This window comes from Carassius gibelio, chromosome A4 (assembly GCF_023724105.1).
Source record: "Carassius gibelio isolate Cgi1373 ecotype wild population from Czech Republic chromosome A4, carGib1.2-hapl.c, whole genome shotgun sequence".
NCBI lineage: Eukaryota > Metazoa > Chordata > Actinopteri > Cypriniformes > Cyprinidae > Carassius > Carassius gibelio.
This window is the reverse complement of record NC_068374.1, coordinates 27609529-27627445: the sequence shown is the minus strand read 5'-3', so window position 1 is coordinate 27627445 and position 17917 is coordinate 27609529. Positions and strand designations below refer to the sequence as shown.

Sequence of the window (17917 nt, the reverse complement as noted above, 5' to 3'; positions counted from 1 at the left end):
ATCCAGACAGCTGCGACAACAGATCGAGAGAAAGATAGAGAGAGAGCGAGAGAGAGAGAGAGAGAGAGAGAGAGAGAGAGGGAGAGAGAGAGAGATGCAGAGCAGGGTGATCCGAGGAACAGGATTGAGAACCGCTACTTTAGAACATTAGTTTTTGCACCCCTAGTTTTCTCCAGAAGTGCTGTGAGTGTTCAGTCAATAGAGAGCAACAAGTCATTCAGAGACATTAGATAAAGAAGAATACAAGAGATGAATGACATGAGTGCATGAGATGCTGTAAGGTCAGAGAGAAGAAGGTGGATGGAATTGTGGAGAAGGAAAAAAACGAGTTTGTGATAAAGGAAGAAGAATGGAGAGATGGGCTTGGAGGATAATGATGAGACTGGGTTTGAAAGTGCTCTGACAGTGTCCTTTAAAACACTCTTTGTGCTTCCTTTAAGAGAGAGAGAGAGAGACAGAGCAGGCATCTGTCAAGACCTTACACTGCAGTCTTGCAGCTATCTGATAGTTTACAGGAGAGAGTGGCCTGACAGCTCAGTGTAAAACCTGCATTAGCATTCAGCCGGCGGAGAGACAATGCATGTAAGGGCAGGACAGAGTGCTGAATCCTGCTGATATTACAAGAAAGCTTTTTAAGCACAAATTATTCAAAAAGTAGCCCTTTTGTGCGGCAATTCACTTTCCTCACGCAGACACACACACGCACTCAGGCTCCATTTTGACCTTGGGAGGAAAATAAACTTTTGTCGCAGAACCGTCTTTGTTGTCAGGGTTTACTGACAATTTAAATAGATGAAAAATGAAGGGTTGCGTTAATGGCTTACGATTTCCTTGATGTTTAAGCAGGTTTTTGCCAAACGGTTTATTTATTATTTTTTAAAATAAAGCAGGTTATTTATGAATATAGGTTACGGGGAACACAAGACCTTACACTGGCTGAAAAATGCTTGATTCAAGCAGGTGCTAGCATGCTAATGCTAGTGACTTGGTCAATTTCACACTGAATTGAAGCTTGAGTTTAAAGATGAAACACAGCGCAAGATATGCATTCTCCATGATTCACACAAGTTTTTTTCTTATTGCACTGATAGATTGGCGTTATCACTCTAATGCTAAAGCTGAATGACTAGGTCACTTTTACATTGAATTTCTTGCTAAGCTTAAATGTAAAGACTGCAACCATACATCTGTGTATATCCCATGTGAATAAGGTTTTAAAATATTATTACTCTGAAACCTCCCTCTCTTGATTGGAGTCTCGTCCTTTGGGTCCTGAACTATCAAAGCCGACTGACAGATTATTCATATGATACAGTCTTGGTAGTCATTAATATCTGTAAAATGACAGTGTCTTTCCACAAACTGTCAGTAATAGTTAACGTCCTACTTTTTTTAAACATGACAGATACTGCATAAAATAAATCAACGTGCAGCACACTGCCAACAAGTAACTGGAATAAATCTGCATTTCAAAAGAGGTTTGTTTTCAGCTAATAAGACATACATGCTAACAGAGATTCTCTCCAAACTAAAACTAAATTTGATTCTCAAACACATTTGCGTTTATACAGGCACTACAAGTGTGGTCGGCAAGGTTTTTAAGATTTCTAATGTTCACCAAGGCTACTTTTATTTGATCAGGAATAGTCAAAACAGTAAAATATTGTTACAATTTAAGTTTCTATTTTAATATCTTTTAAAATGTGATGGCAATTTTCTCTCTATTATAATCTCTCTTTTCCAGAACAACCTAGAATGATTCCAGCATAATATCTAGCGGTCGGCCTGTTTAACATTACATATAATAATGTATAACATATAATAGAATAACATAATAATGTTTCTATATGTGTGTACAAGAGGCATGTTCTGTACATCTGTGTCTCTGAGAATACCATGGGACCCCCACCTCTCTCCCATCACATTCTCTACATGATGACACCCATGGGAGAGAGGTGATAATGATTATTAAGCCTTATTAATAATCATAATTGTAAGTGAAAATATTCAGGCTTACATCTGTTAGGGTTGTGTTAGAATCTCACACCCTACATTATCTCCCATTATGGTCCTGTAATTGGAAACTATCCTTTTCTACAGCATACAAAACTATGAATGATGAAGTCTATTAGCCTAAATTATTCAAGCCATAAATCGGAAAATAAATCTCTTTTGCGAAGCATATGAAAAGAGACTTGTAGCAGGAATAAAAAAGGATTTATTTCTTAGAGACATGGACTGCTTTTAAACTCTGCATTAAGCCCCTTCAGTGTATGGCCGAGCTTTATTAGAGAAATATAATCAAATAGAAAGTGGCAGCTCAAAATCTTCATGCTTTTCAAGAGTGTCCATTACTGCATGAACACGCTCAATGGCACGGACATCAAAGGAAAAGCCCTGGCCATAGATCTGCTGAACCTTTAATACCGCATAACCAATCCCCCTTCTGCAATACTTCACTATTCAAGCTTTTCACACACTGAGTGCTTAGGTGGTTTTATGTCAGAGTAAAATCATATCAAAGTAGAGGTTCTCCACCATTGAAATGATTCATCTGACTTCAGATTGGTTTCAAATGACTTTAAAGGCGTAGTGCTTCTGGTAACAGTGTAACTATAAAGCATGAGTAAATGTAAAAAAGGAAACTAAACTTTCCCTGCAGTGAAGTTAGATCATTCAAGCTGCTTCTATAGGTCTATAAAAGAAATATGGCAGGGAAAATGGATCTCGCTACAGATCTTCTTAATTTCTTTTGACTGAAGTGAGTTGAAAAGGTGGGATTGAAGAGGAGAGCAAGGGAGAGTGAAAGGGAGTGAGACGGAGGTTTCACACTGTGACTTCCTTCATTCAGTGAAGATCAAAGGTAACATGATTCCTTTTCTTCTGGCGGATCAGAGGTTTTTAATGTGTCTGCTCCTCCCTAAAGTGCTGTCTTGCTGAACTGGATACGACTGGTCAGAACATCACACCCTTCGCTAACCTCACTGAACATTTCCTCCTGTCAAAAACAGTTCATATATTAGGAAATGTAGACATATTATGGAAAATTTGCATAACTCTCATGTTTAAGGAAACCCCAGCATCAATTTAATAGCTCATAACATAATTCAAACGGTGAAACAAAATTAAAATAAAAAAAAAAAAATATTTTAACTGTTTTACACGAAAAGTAATAATTTTAACATGCTAGGTGTTCACAAACTGTAGAAGTCAAAGTCAACAGTAAATTGCTTTGATGTCTTTTGTTGTCTTTCTGTACAGCAGCAGTTCTCAATCAGGGGTTAGCACACATGCAAAGGGGCCTCAAAATCATTTTAATTTATATAAAATATGATAAAATAACTAAAAATCAAGTTATTCCTTCTCACCCCTTCAGCAGTTTGTTGCCTCTGCAATTGTTTGTTGAACCAGAAATCTCACAGTTATAAGACATTTCCGATTTTTTCTAGTTTGCCAAGCTCTAAAATATTTTATTGTGTAGAAACTGAGAAAAAAATATCTTAGTAAATAAACTGGATAATGTTTAGTGTCGCTCACATTTTTAGAAATTTCAATAATATCCCATCATCGGTGAATAATGACTTAAATACCAGTCTGTTCATACAAACTATCATATGGCTTCGTATGATTCACTTTTATGGTGTTTTTATGGTGATTTACAGCCTTCATGAAGCTTGTATGCTTCAGTCTCCTCTCATTGTAACTGCATAAAAAAGACTGACTAGCAGACTTTTTTTTTTTTTTTGGTTTCCACGTAAGAAAGAAAGTGATACAGTAGAGGTTTGGAGCAACATGAAGGTGAGTAAATGGCACCTGAATGTTCATTTTGGGGAGACGTATCCCTTCAAGCCTGTAAAACTAAGTCAAACACTCATAAAGAGATACGCTATCCTCTCTGGGAGTCAGATTTCCTGGCATCCTGTCCCACCGGCACTGACGTAAGAGAAACTCTCAGAGGAGCTCTCCGTGGTGCTGATATTTCCGCTGAAGCGTGGGGCTCTTCTCTGCTACAGGCTTTTCAGAGCCAGCTGGATAACCAGACAACATGCCGGGTCACTTGGTCTCCCCCCCTCTCTCTCTTCCTCTCTGCTCTTCACAGGCACGAGGAAGCACTAGTCAGACTCTTGGCTCCCCATTAGCCAGCAGACAAATATAGAGCCAAAGTGTCCAACAGGGGAAAGACACATTGCCAGTTAGTTTTGGCAGAGACCCGATTCACCACTTCAGCAAGATTACACGCTGTGCTGAAAAGGGCAAGAGATTAAAAAACAAGCACTTGGTGAGAAAGAGAGAAAGAAGATAAGAATAAAAAGTATGGCTACAAAAATGTCAATCAGCATGGTGATTATACTTTTTTATAAAATACAGTTTTTAATGGCATATATGTATTGCATTTATTTCTCTATTTTCTTATTTTAATTTTTGTCATTTTATTTTAAAAATATTATTTGTTTCGCAATAGTGAACTGTATAACCTAACCATAATTATTATTACTACTACTACTAATTATATAATTATTATTATATAATTGGCTAAATTGCTAAATAAATAATCGAACTTATTTTTTTAAATAAAAAATAAATAAGCAAAGAGAAAAACAAATACAGTACATAGTAATTGCCATTCAAAAGGGTATTAGATGGAGTTTAGCAGTTGACACTGTAACACATCAATATTCCAAAAGTATTTCATGCCAATTGCCCAAATGCTAATTCAATAAATAGCTACTCACATTAGACATTTATTCCATCAAGAGAAAACACAGAGACAACCCCACACCCATATGTCCACACATTCAAGCATACACTATAGATCAGACAAAGGTTGGCACATGACGTGGCTCTCATAAGGCGAGGGCTGGCACAGTGACATCAGATCTGCAGTATGGTCCCTAATCTGTGGGATCAGTAAAATCACGGAAATGAGAGCCATCACACTGCGGTAATCTCCTGCATCGGGAAAACAGTGTGTGCGTGTGAAAGAAAGAGATGAGAGAGGCTGTATAGGCCGGGTAAACAGAACCAGCCACTATCAACCAACTATTCAAACCAAGTGTAATTGCACAGGATTACTGGCAGTAAAATAAACCCAAGTTCAGCCTGCATCAGAAGAATCCAGACACCAAATTGATAGATAGAGACAGAAAGTTATAATAAAAAGATATGAAATAATAAAGATACTTGGAGGATGACAATGATTCAACAGGAATGGAATCAAGTGGACAAAATAATGATGCTGAAAAAAACTAATTCTGATGTTTCATTGTCTGTTTCAAACCCTCATTGCCCTCAAAAATATACTTACAGTCAAGATTAAATCAAAATCTTATCTAGTCTGTGAAAGATTCATCTGTGCATATTATTCTAAAGGAAACTGTTTGTCTTTGTAATCCCTAATCTTTAATCAAAATCAGAATATAACAAACTCTGAAATCCTTCACATCTTGAAAGTACAATAGGTTAAAAGCTGCATTTCTTATAATTCATACTTTTTGTCTTTTGCAAACCTTATTATAAACAACTTAAACATGATATGCATCAAACATCCTAAAAATTAACAAATTCTGTTGAGAGTCTAATGTGTAAAACATGAATAAATGTAATTATTTTATACATACAAACATTATATGATACACAGCTAATTAATAATAATTAGTTAATGGCAACAAAAATGTTTCAGATGGAATTCAGCATGTGAGAGTTTCTGATACACAACTGCTGGCTGTGCAATTAGATTTGTTAGAGTGTTTTGAGTTAAATTAATAAAAAAGAACAAGAATACATCTTCTATATTTTTCAATGGAAACCTTTTATTTCACCATGTCACAATAGTGCACCGAGCAATCGAAGGAAACAAAACATCAATTTGACAGAAGGTGTGACATAAAACATCAAAGTAAAGACAGAATTCAAAAGAAACACATTAAATTAACTATTCACAACATCAAGGTCATATTTTCCCCGGGAGGGAGCAGAACAACCATTAATACTGAAAGAAGTAAATACTGGTAAGACCTGTAGGTCAATTACTAATGATTTTACCATGTCTGCAGTCTGTTGAACCCATCAAGCAGAAAATACTGCCATCAATAACAAGTTAACCTTTATTTTTTCAACATAGTTTTGATATTGAACTCTGAAAATTGAATGGAATTAGCTAAACTTGACCTCTTAATCTGAATATTGCGTCATGGTTTCTGATGATAATCAATAAATGACAAATAAACATCTTATCAAATGCATCAAGCAAATCTTAAACACTGTTCAAAGCTAAAACGATTCGGTTTTCTGATAGTTACCTTTATCTTGTGTTAAGAGTGACTTAGCTATCTGTTAATTGTTTATGTTATAGTACATGTGAGGATTTGGTAAAAAATTATCTTCTTAAGGGGATGGAACTGTACAGAGAGCCGAGACAAAGAGGGGGAAAAGTAAAACAGACAAAAGAAGAGCGAGAAAAGAAGAAGTAGTCAGACATTTTGCCTTTGAATAGGACTAAAGGCACAACGGATCCACAGAGCAACAGATGTGACCATTCTGTAGAGGAAAAGAAAGGGAGGGAGGGAAGGAAAAGAAAGAAGACATTTGTCAAAAAAGAAAAGCAGTCATTTTGACACTCACTCAACCATTTCCATACTGTAAGTGTGTAATGCATTGAATAAGCATCAGTACAGACTCTCATGATTCATCTTTCGGCTCAAATGTAGCTGATGACCTTGGCCAGTCACATAAGGTGCTTAAATAAGTAGATTTATTCTCTCCGGTGCTTGACTACTGTTTTTTATTCCTGCATTCATCCCATTCATCTCACACAGTCAAATCTCACAGCATCCGGGACCGTTTTCCCTGAGCTCAGCTGGACTGTCCGTGTTTCTAAGCTATCTGTCTATTAATGACTTACCCCATCATTAAGAGAGGACTTCAAATGTCAGAGACCACTAGTGAAAATACATCGTCAGTATATTCAAAAAATTACAAAGAAGCCCATTTACGCAATGGAATGGGGAAAAAAAAGGTAATTGTGGCTTTTTAATTCACACTTCAAACTTTTGTTCTTGCAGTTCTGAGTTTATATCAAAAGTCAAAAATGTAAGATATAAACTCAGAATTGCAAGATATAAACTGTGACTTACTTTCTTGCCATTCCAAGTCCACATTTCACAATTCTGACCTTTTTTTCTGCCGCAGAATATTTTTCATCTGGCAACTCTGACTTTTCTTCTCAAAACTGGGAGTTAACATCTCGCAAAAGGTATTGCTAGATTTACAATGCTAACAACCGTGGAAACGTGTCAACAAAGTCTCTAAAAAAGGTTCATTAATGATACCATATCATAAAGTTTCTTTGATTTCTTTCAATTTTTCTAAATTGGAAACCTTTGCATATTTCCATGTTTAGATTAGTTTTTAGGGGTCTCTATTCAGTGGGGTCTCAGATTTTTGGATCTCGCTGGCAAGTGTTTTATGAATAATATTTATATGCACCAAAACAATAAAATCAAAGCTGTGACTGGGAGCACCACCAAAATCATTTGCCTTTGACTTAATCGGTATTAAAATTATTAAAAATAAATTAGCCAGATGTCCATGAAACCCCATGAAAGCGGTGTTTGTTTTATGTGAAAGGACCCAGCTTAAAAATAATGACAACCACAAGGGTTTATGTCCAAATACTCAATAATAAATAAAGTGCTTGATCTTGGTGACTTGCAACGTGTGTCTGTGGGTGGTTATGTAAATGTCAAGTACCTTGCATTGGCAGAGGGAACACTCCATGCCGTGCTTGGTCCAAGCAGAGCCGCTGAAGCGAGTGACCCCGTATTCATCCACGCAGCTCTTGGTGATGTCATTCCGAATGGTATCGGCCAGGCAGGGGTCCGAGACGCAGCGTGGACAGCACTCGCCCTCTGGAACCACTGTAAACTCACAGTCAGCCACCGGCGCACACGATATCGGCCAGCAGTCTACTTCACCCCTCTGAGAAACACACAGACAGAGACATATTTCAGCCCTGTACAGAACAGAATCAATATTTTCACAATTCTTTTCACTGAGGACATAAATTACACACTTCTTCTTTAACATGCTGCAAATCACAAATAGTGTATTGCCCTTAATGATCCAGAGAGGAGCGTGTAATGAAGGATCGATACGACACTCCTAGGTCAGAGCTGGATTAATAAAGTCACACACAGGGTTCCGTTTCCTCCAGTATTCTTTAAAACTTTGAGTAACATCTGCTCGACTGCAGGTGATGTGTCAAAACATATCAAAGCTTTGATCCTTTTTGGATGCTTTCCACAGGTGCAAGGATAAAGTGACGGTGTACTTGCAATGACAAACATAAAAGTGTGTGAAGGTCAGTACGAACAAACACTGCACGGTAAGTCTGAGTAAGTGAGACAGAGAAGAGACTTTAGTCTAACCAGGGACAGAATGAGGAGATCATTTGCTTAATATGGCGAGTCAAGTCAATTCACTTTGTGAGGCATCTCGTTTTATTTTTACTCTGTCATGTGCATGTGCAAGAACAGCATTTATTTGAAATGTAAATATTTTATCATTATAAGTCTCTGCTGTCCCCTATGATTAATTTATAGCGTTCTTGCTCAATAAAAGTATTCATTTCTTTCAAAAACAAACAACCAGGACAACATACTTGCTAAGACAGCCCACAATTTTATTAGAATTCATGAATCAAGTAGTGATCTTCAGTGCTCTGCACATTATTAAAATCCTTTCCTTTTGTGTTTCAGGGAAGTTACAGGTTTGAAACCACGAGGGCAGATAAATGATTCATTTTTGGACGGGAAATGATTGCTGTTTCGCTGCAAGACAGCATATTTTTCAGATCACATCCCGAATCAGACCGAGCAGGTTATGTAGACCTTGATTACAAGGGGAATGCAGATATTTCTTTGGATGTCTCTCTCCACCCTCCTGGAGTTTTTCATTCCGGAAACATTCTTTGTTCTTTCACTCCTCACACTTTTGTATTCTTAAAATACAAAGCGTTCTTCTCTCTTTTTCGGCGTCTCTTCCTCTCTTTCAAGTTCTGTGTTCTTTATGCTTCACAGGGAGCGAGGAAAAAAACTGATGAGGAGGGATTCGAAGAGTAAAGGGGGTAGAAAATCACTAAAAGAAAGCGCTGACTGAAAGAGAATGTGATAACAGTCTGAAGGTAGAAGAAGAACATTAAAGAGACAAACAAAAAGCAGCTGTACTGAAACCTAATAAGATTTCAATAAGGCCATGCAAAACTGACTCTGTTTGATCATGTTTCTTTTTCCAAATTGCTTTAAAGGACACAGACTATGCTTGTCTAGGATTAAAAAGAGCTTTCAGTTGAGAGTCAGTTATTGAGCAATTAATCCAGAGCCTGGCTTTAGCATTAGCCTGGAAACAAGCCTGTTACACTGTCCACAACTGTCCAGAAGTCTTTAACAGAATTCATTACAGACCTACAAGTTTAGCAGTCCTAAACCCGGAGGAAAAAACGTCATTCTCCGTGTACTAAAAAAAAAAAAATATCTCGGAGAGAATGTGAGCTGGGAGCCTGGCATGTCATGTGAAGATCCCCTGACAAGTTTAGGAGCCCTGTTTGAACCCATTGTCAGTTCGGCAAATACTGCAGTAAGGATTTTCACAAGAGATAAAGATAGAGTTAGCTGTACTTTGTAATTCAATTCTTCTCAGAGTGCAAAAAGTTCTGCATAAAGAAAGAAAAAAATGGCTATTGGTTGAAAGTTCAGGGCTGAACCACACAGCACACAGGAGGGAAAAGCACCAGAGGGGCTGAAAACTGCATTGTTCAAGGTTTGGCGCAAGACTTCCTGACTGAGATATTGAAGAAAGTTCCACTGTGACCAGCAGTTTCTCTGAATCTGAATCTAATACACAGGGAACAGACAGTGGAGTTTATTCTGAGCATTGTGCATTTGTGAATACTTACTGTTCACTAAAGAGGACATGTTTCACACTTTTGCATCACATTCTTTACCTCAAGTACAGTTATTTACTTTGAGTCCAGAGCCTTTTCCAACCCTCACTCTGACTCTAAGGCTGTTTTTGACAATGTACTTGTGAACAGCTGAACAGCTGTGGGTGGTCATAGGTTGAAGAGCTCTTATTTCATGGAAAAATATTTTCCAAATATTTTCCAAAAACCACAAAAAAATTTTCTAAAATAATTTTTACTACTACCAATAATTATTGTTGGTGTTATCATTATTATTATTATTCAATATTATTATAATTGAAAAATGCACAAATAATAATCATATTAAAAGTATAAAATGTTGGTTAATTATTTGTACATTTAGATTTAGAATTTAATACAAAAATATGTAAAAAAAAAACTTTCAAATGTATTTTTTAAGATATATTTCAAATAATGTGTTATACATGTTATATTTAAAAATATGCATACACCTAAATAATAAATATTTATATTTTTTGACATTTAACATATAAAAAATATAAAATAATATAAAAATACTACATTTACCTCATATTAAATAATTACATTATAATAAATGCACAAAATATTTTCACATTTTTTTTTATCTGACATTTAAATATATATATATATATAGAAATGCAAGCAAAATAAAAGCATTTTTACGATTGGTCTCAGACATTTGGAACCCATTGTTTTAATAGAATATTTTCTAATATTCTTTAGCAAGAGGTCTTTCAAACATCAACCATACACTACATATTAGTTTATAAATATATACTGGCAATCAGAATGCATTACCACATCGAGTTGGCATAACATGCTGCCACTCACCATGCACTGGCACTGCTGGCAGTTCTCCACCCAGGTCTCTCCGTTGCTGTACGCTAGCAAACCATTCTGATGCAAACACTGAGAACTCAAGCGAGGATCGCATTCAGGACAGCACAACACATCCACTGTGGGATTCTCACAATCACACACCATCCGTCTACACATCACCAACCCTGACTAAAATAGGACAGAAAGATGGAGAGAGTAAAAAAAGAAAAAAACTGTTTTCCTTATGACTGCAATTCCCATCAACCCCTTCGTCTCACCTGACAAGAGCAGACCGAGCACCTGTCGTCATCCAGCACCCAAATCTGCCCATTGTGTTTGACCTTCCCATCATGGGCGCAGTCGCCCGTGCAGTTCCTACCGTGCGGACAGCGGCAGTCATAACCTCCGTCCACGTTAAAGCACACAGTGTCGTTAGCACAGCTGTGCCGCCCCATCTCACATTCATCAATGTCTGCCATGCAGAAACAAAGGAGACACCAAAGCCAAAGTAAGTCACTTGATTAATCCAAGCAGTCATAGTTTAGTTAGTTTGCATGACCTGGTTAGCTAGTGTATGTCGTAACTACGGACACACAGCAAGCTGAGTATACTATACTATACTGATTTCCATTCATTCGAAACAAGTTACCTTCACACGACTCTCCATTGGCCGAGAACATTCCGTTGTCATGGTAGCCATCACGACACTCGCAGTGATACCAGCCAGGTAGGTTGACGCAAGTGGCTCGACTGTCACACTCCACAAATCCATCGGAGCACTCGTCGATGTCTAAAGAGACAAGGTGGAGACACGCATGAGAAACCCGGTTGCACTTTATTTTACAGTACGTGTACTAACATGTACTTATAGTGTAATTACAGTGTATTTATCTAAGAAAGTTCTGGTAATACAAGGAAACTACATGGGGTAGGGTTAGGTTTAGGGGTAGGTTCAGGGTTAGTACCTAGTTATTACATAGTTATTGTAATTACTATAATAAGTACATAGTATGTACATGAAAAACAGGACTGTAAAATAAAGTGCTACCAAACCCTATGAAGTCACAGTGTCACTTTAGTTGAGGACAACTGTACCTGAATGACGTCAAAAGTTAAAAATACTCTGAAATATTTAATATGATCTATTATGCCATTTAAAGAGAGAAAGACACTTAAAGATTGTGTGTGTGTGTGTGTGTTTGTGTGTATACATTATATACTATTATTATTCTCTTATTGTTGATTGTTTCCATTGTCCTCATTTATAAGTCACTTTGGATAAAAGCATCTGCTAAATGACTAATTGTAAATGTATATACTATATATCTATCACACACACACTTTTTACATTATTCATTTATTTACTTATCTTTTCCTATTCATCAAAGAATCTTGAAAAATCTGCACAACTGTTTTCAACAATAATGATAATAATATATGTTTCCTGAGCACCAAATTAACATATTAAAATGATTTCTGTCTGAAAATTCAGCTTTGCCATCACAGGAGTAAATGTCATTTTTTAAAAATATATTAAAATATAAAACAATTATTTTAAATTGTAATATTATTATTGTAATATTATTGCAAAGTGTGTATTGTAATGTTGAGTTATGCTAGAGTGTGTTGTCCTGTTTCCACAATCTTTTCAAATTCCTAAATGGTTGCAAATCTACATAAGTATATTTGATGTCTGTCCTCACACCAGACACAAAGGTAGGGAGATAAATAGAGCTTTTGCCATGGGCGTCTTGAAAGGAGTATATCCAGCAGCTGTTGATAATGATGCTCTTCAGAATCTATTAAATTTTCAGTACTTGTCCTTGGATTACACTCCCACACACCCAGCCAGTTCAATGACAACTTCAACCACAATGGAAGACTGGTAGAGAAATGACTTTGTGACTTTAACCTTAAGCTACCGAATGTGTTTCACCTCACCTATCTCATTAGATTGTTAAAAGAGCGGTGTATTACATTGTACTTCAATGCCAAGTTCAATGTCTGGAGTGAAGGCAAGGCTGAGCAGACAGGGTTAAACAAAAGCCTGATGAATATTGTGTGTTTGTGGGTATGTGTATGTGTGAGAGTGAAAAAATGTATGTAGCCTTGAGAGTCTTTGTGAAAGAGCACAGAAAATGAGAAACCACCTAAAGGACCTTTTGAATTAGGTTTGCAAGTGTTGCATGTTAGTATTGCATGGGCTGAGAAATCTTTAAAGAGATAGTTCCCTCAAAAATGTACATTTTGACATAATTCTGACATACTGAAGTGCAAATGTTTAACCTTTACTCTGCCTCAGCTCTATTTAAATATTTAAATATTGTACATTAAAAATGCTTAACACTGAACATCCGCACATGTTAAAAATTCATATTACATTTATTGAATCTGGGGTGATTAACAGAAGGTTATTGTACATTTGAGTTTGTAAATGATGACAGAACATTCTCATTTCGGTGAACTGTCACTTTAAGAGAACATTATGTTGTACATTTTAACATAAGTGGAATATCTGATGTGCGATTTTTTCCTGCAAGGGTTCTGAATATTTTTCACTCCTCTGACTTCAATTTCCACTCTTTTTCTAAAGATTTCACTTGCCTAACACTAAATTCCCTATCCCTCAAAAACAAAAGAACGACGAAAATAACACAAACAGTGCTGAATAATACATAAATGTAGGCAGTGCTGATGACATTTATTCATTTTCTTCCTTGAGCATAAACACATACTGCACTCATCTCTCTCAGAGGAAAGGCTGGCATTTATGCTGTCAGTAAGCAGTAGCGAGTATTGATTGAATGTGTATTCATGGGCAAACCCCCAGGGTTCCCGTTGTCCTGCAGCCTTGCCACTAATTTGTCATGGAATGTCACAAGTCGACAGCACAATACACTGTCTCCATCTCATTTGTTCCATCTTCAGCATTTGGGATCCTCATATATTTGCATTTGTTTGCAGCAGCAAAAACCAAGGTCAGTTTATAAGCGGAGTTGACTTAAAAATGAATATTTGCTGAAAATGTACCCGCCTTCGGGCAATCCCAGATGTAAATGAGTTTGTTTCTTCATCGGAAAAGATTTTGAGAAATTTTGCATTACCTTACAGTAAATCCTCTGCAGTGAATGGATGCCATCAGAAAATGAGTTCAAACAGCTGATTAAAACACCACAATAATCCACAAACAGTCCACACAACTCTACAGTAGTTCATCAATCACTGTCCTATGAAGTGAATAGTTGAATAGCAGAGGTGGAAAGTAACGAATTACATTTACTCGTGTTACTGTAATTGAGTAGCTTTTTTGTGTACTTCTACTTTTTAAAATCTGTAATTGTACTTTTACTTAAGTATATTTTGTTTGAAGTATTGTACTTCGCTACATTTGAAAACACATTAATTACTGAGTAAAAAAAAAGAAAAAAAGAAAATCGCTCCCTGGAAACTACGTCAGTAAATAATGGGCAGGAGGGCAAACTGGCGCTAAAATAACAAGAAAGATGCAGACGGACAAAACAGGCGTTAGTGGTGCAGACACCGCTGAAAACGAAACCCAGTCATATTCTGAAGTTGAACTCGAAGGAAATGAAGTGAACCCTTGGCCATATTCATGCTCTATTATTCAGTGTAAGCTGTGCTTACCTACAGAGACCAACTAGCAGCTTATAAAATCTCGACATCAACCCTTCGCAAGCATGTAGAGGTAAGCTAAATAATTGCATCGTTGCATTGGTGGTTAAAATGAAGCTTTGACATTTTAGCAAGAGGTTTTGCACAAATTAGCCAAAAAGACTGGTGCGGACTGTGCGATATATATGGTCTGCGATAATATCATTGTTGTTTTAACAATGTGCGCGCATTTACAGTGCGTTCTTTCACTGTGTGATTCAGTCTTGTAAAGCGCATTTAGAATGATCACAAAATTGAAGATATAGGGGCAGAAATTTACATATTTATATAATTTCATATATTAAATCAAAATCACACAAAGAATTATGTCTTTTCCTCCAAAAATCATGATTATATATATATATATATATATATATATATATATATATATATATATATATATACAATAATTATATAATATAATAATTTTTTTTACAACAGGACAGTAAACAAGTTAATTAAGAGACTTGCGTTTTAGATACCATATTGCCTGTTTTTGCTCTATTTTTACAACAAAAAATAATTCCAAACACAGCCACCAAAGCACAGTTTTGCGTCTCTGAGCAACATGACTGTTTTTCGTTCCTGAATGAATCAACCGTTTAAATGATTCGGTTCAATCCCAGTGACTCACTTATTAACAGTGACTTGCTGACACATACTGGCCATTTTAATTTCACATTTAAAGTATCTTTTGATTTTTTTTTAAATAATTAATTTCTTATCATTTCAAATGAGTATTCAACATTTTATGCCTTGTATATCAAAACATTATTCATGCATTTATAACTGCAGATTTGTAAATGCATTCTTGTCCTGCACTAAACAGTGTGTAAATACATCTAAATGCCACTTCCCAAGCAGCTTCTGCATTTCGTCTGCATTGAAAAGATGAGTTTGTTGATACTGATTTGCCTGGTAACAGCCCAAATGTCTTATTATTCTAAATAACTGATTCCTTTAATTAAAAACAACTAGTTTGAGATTAATAGGCCTATCCCAGGGGTGTCAAACTCAGTTCCTGGAAGGCCGTAGCCCTGCAGAGTTTATTTCTAACCCTGCTCCAGCACACATATCATGTAGTTTTCAAATAAACCTAAATGATTAGATTAGCTGGATCAGGTTTGTTTAATTAGGGTTATATCTGAACTGTGCAGGACTGTGGCCCTCCAGGAACTGAGTCTGACACCCTTGGTCCCATTTTTGCCTCCCCACCACTGTTAAAATGTAACGAAGTAATTTTTACTCTGAGTAAATTTTAAACGAGCTACTTTTTACTTTTACTTGAGTAGATTTTTAGACTGGTACTTTTACTTGTACTTAAGTAAAATTTCATTCATGTAATGGTACTTTTATTTGAGTAGAATATTTTTGTACTCTTTCCACCTCTGTTGAATAGCATGTTTGAAACAAATCAATCATCTAAGCCTTTTAACATTAAACCATTGAGTTCATAATGCTTAATAAAGCTTTGTCCAGTGACAAAGTCCAGCCCCATTTTACCTCTCACATCAAAATACACCAACTTATCTGTTAAGAGCAATTTTGGACTAAGTTTAAGTTTCATGTTTAATTTTGGACCAATTAAAGTCTATTAATAGATGAGACAGGCAGCCCATAATATGGCACATTTCAATAATCAAGCCATGATGAATCAAAAGCATGCATTTCAATCTCAGAACTTTGGAAGGGTTTAACTTTTGTTAACCTTTGAAGGTGATAAAAGCTAGAGCTGACAACAGGATTGATTTGTTTGTTTAGCTTTAGGCCATTATCCAAAATAAAATCCAAATCCTTGGCATCAAAAGAACGATATAGAGTGACAGAACCTAAGTAAACAGGAATCAAATCAGTTTTCTCGGTAGGCCCTTCAAAACAATTTGCGTTTTATCATCCTTCATATGCAAAAAAATACATATGTATTGGTTAGCCATGATTTCAATTCTTGGATTAATTGATTCATGGCATACCTGTCATTGCACATAAATGGCATGTAAAGTTGGGTATCATCATCGTAGCAATGATACTACACACACAATTCCATAAATAGAAACAATGGGTAATATATAAAGTGAAAACATTAATGGTGCCAAAGTTGAACCCTGAGGGACACCACATGTAAAACATAATATGAAAGAAGAATGCTTTATTATATTTATAGAGAATCTCCTGTTGGACAGAAAGGAACAAAATCATTCAAATACACTGCATCTAACACCGATCCAGCACTCAAGTGAGACTATAACAAAACAAGAGCTGAGTCAAACACTAGCAAGCACTAGTCAAGCACTAAAGCCATAGTATTACCAGCATCAGTATTACCTTTCAAAGGGCAGACTCTGTGCTGTGTAGAATTTTAAAACCAGCCTGAAAATGTTCAGAAATACTGTTACTATTCAAACATATTTTGCAGCTGCAAAGGTGCACACAAAAAAAAAGATGCACACAAAAGACAGCAGGTGGTCTAAAACAGAGGTCTTCAACCCTGGGAACCACTGTCCTGCAGAGTTTAGCTACAACCCTAATCAAACACACCTGAGGCAGCAAATCTAGCTTCTCAATGTTGCTTGAAAATACACAGGTAGGAGTGCTGAAGCTGGTTGGAAATAACCTTTGCAGGACAGTGGGTCCCCAGGAGCAGGGTTGAAGACCTCTGATTTTGAATAAGAATGAATCTGAATAAACTATCAGGCGAAGGGTACTTAGGGATTGGTGACACAGAAGCTAGTTTAGAAGCCACTTCTGAACCACAGACAACATCAGAGGCATCTTTCCTAGGCTAAGGAGAAGAAGAACTGGACTGTTGCGCAGTGGTCCAAAGTCCTCTTTTCAGATGAGAGCAAGTTTTGTATTTCATTGGTGGAGAAGCTCAAAGCCCAAGTTGCTTGAAGTCAAGTGTTCAGTTTTCAAAGTCTTTGGGGTGCAATGTCATCTGCTGGTGTTGGTCCATTTTGTTTTTTGAAAACCAAAGTCATTGCACTCGTTTACCAAGAAATATTGGAACACTTCAGGCTTTCTTCTGCTGACCAGCTTTTTGAAGATGCTGATTTCATTTTCCAGCAGGATTTGGCACCTGCCAAAACTGCCAAAAGATCCAAAAGTTGGTTAAATGACCATGGTGTTGGTGTGCTTGACTGGCCAGAAAACTCACCAGACCTGAACCTCATAAAGAATCTATGGGGTATTGTCAAGAGGAAAAAAAATATAGATGAGCTGAAGGCCACTGTCAAAGAAACCTGGGCTTCCATACCACCTCAGCACTGCCGAGAGTTTCACAATCTGAGTTGAATTACTGAAATAAATTAACTTTTCCACGACATTCTAATTTACTGAGATGCACCTGTATACTAGTAGAACAGGCTGAACACTTCCCGAGTCAAAATGCAAGGTAAAACAGATTATCCAATCCCATGTGTACAGATGGGAATAGTTATGGGTCCACAATAGAATCCTTAAGTCGATTTC

At 36.6% G+C, this 17917-nt stretch overlaps 1 protein-coding gene across 2 annotated transcripts in view; it reads right to left on the bottom strand.

The window, feature by feature from the left end:
• Window positions 1–5785: 5785 nt before the first annotated feature.
• Window positions 5786–17917, bottom strand: part of LOC127975523 (protein kinase C-binding protein NELL2) — a 41954-nt gene continuing 29822 nt past the window's right edge. The window contains exons 16-20 of one of the 2 annotated variants that reach the window (XM_052579668.1): window positions 11430–11570; window positions 11059–11252; window positions 10793–10969; window positions 7750–7977; window positions 5786–6537 (exon numbers count right to left, since the gene is read on the bottom strand). In XM_052579668.1, the coding sequence (XP_052435628.1) occupies window positions 6496–6537; window positions 7750–7977; window positions 10793–10969; window positions 11059–11252; window positions 11430–11570 (782 nt within the window). In that variant the 3' untranslated portion in view covers window positions 5786–6495. The remainder of the gene's footprint in view (window positions 6538–7749; window positions 7978–10792; window positions 10970–11058; window positions 11253–11429; window positions 11571–17917) is intronic. The other variant, XM_052579675.1, reaches the window with a different exon arrangement.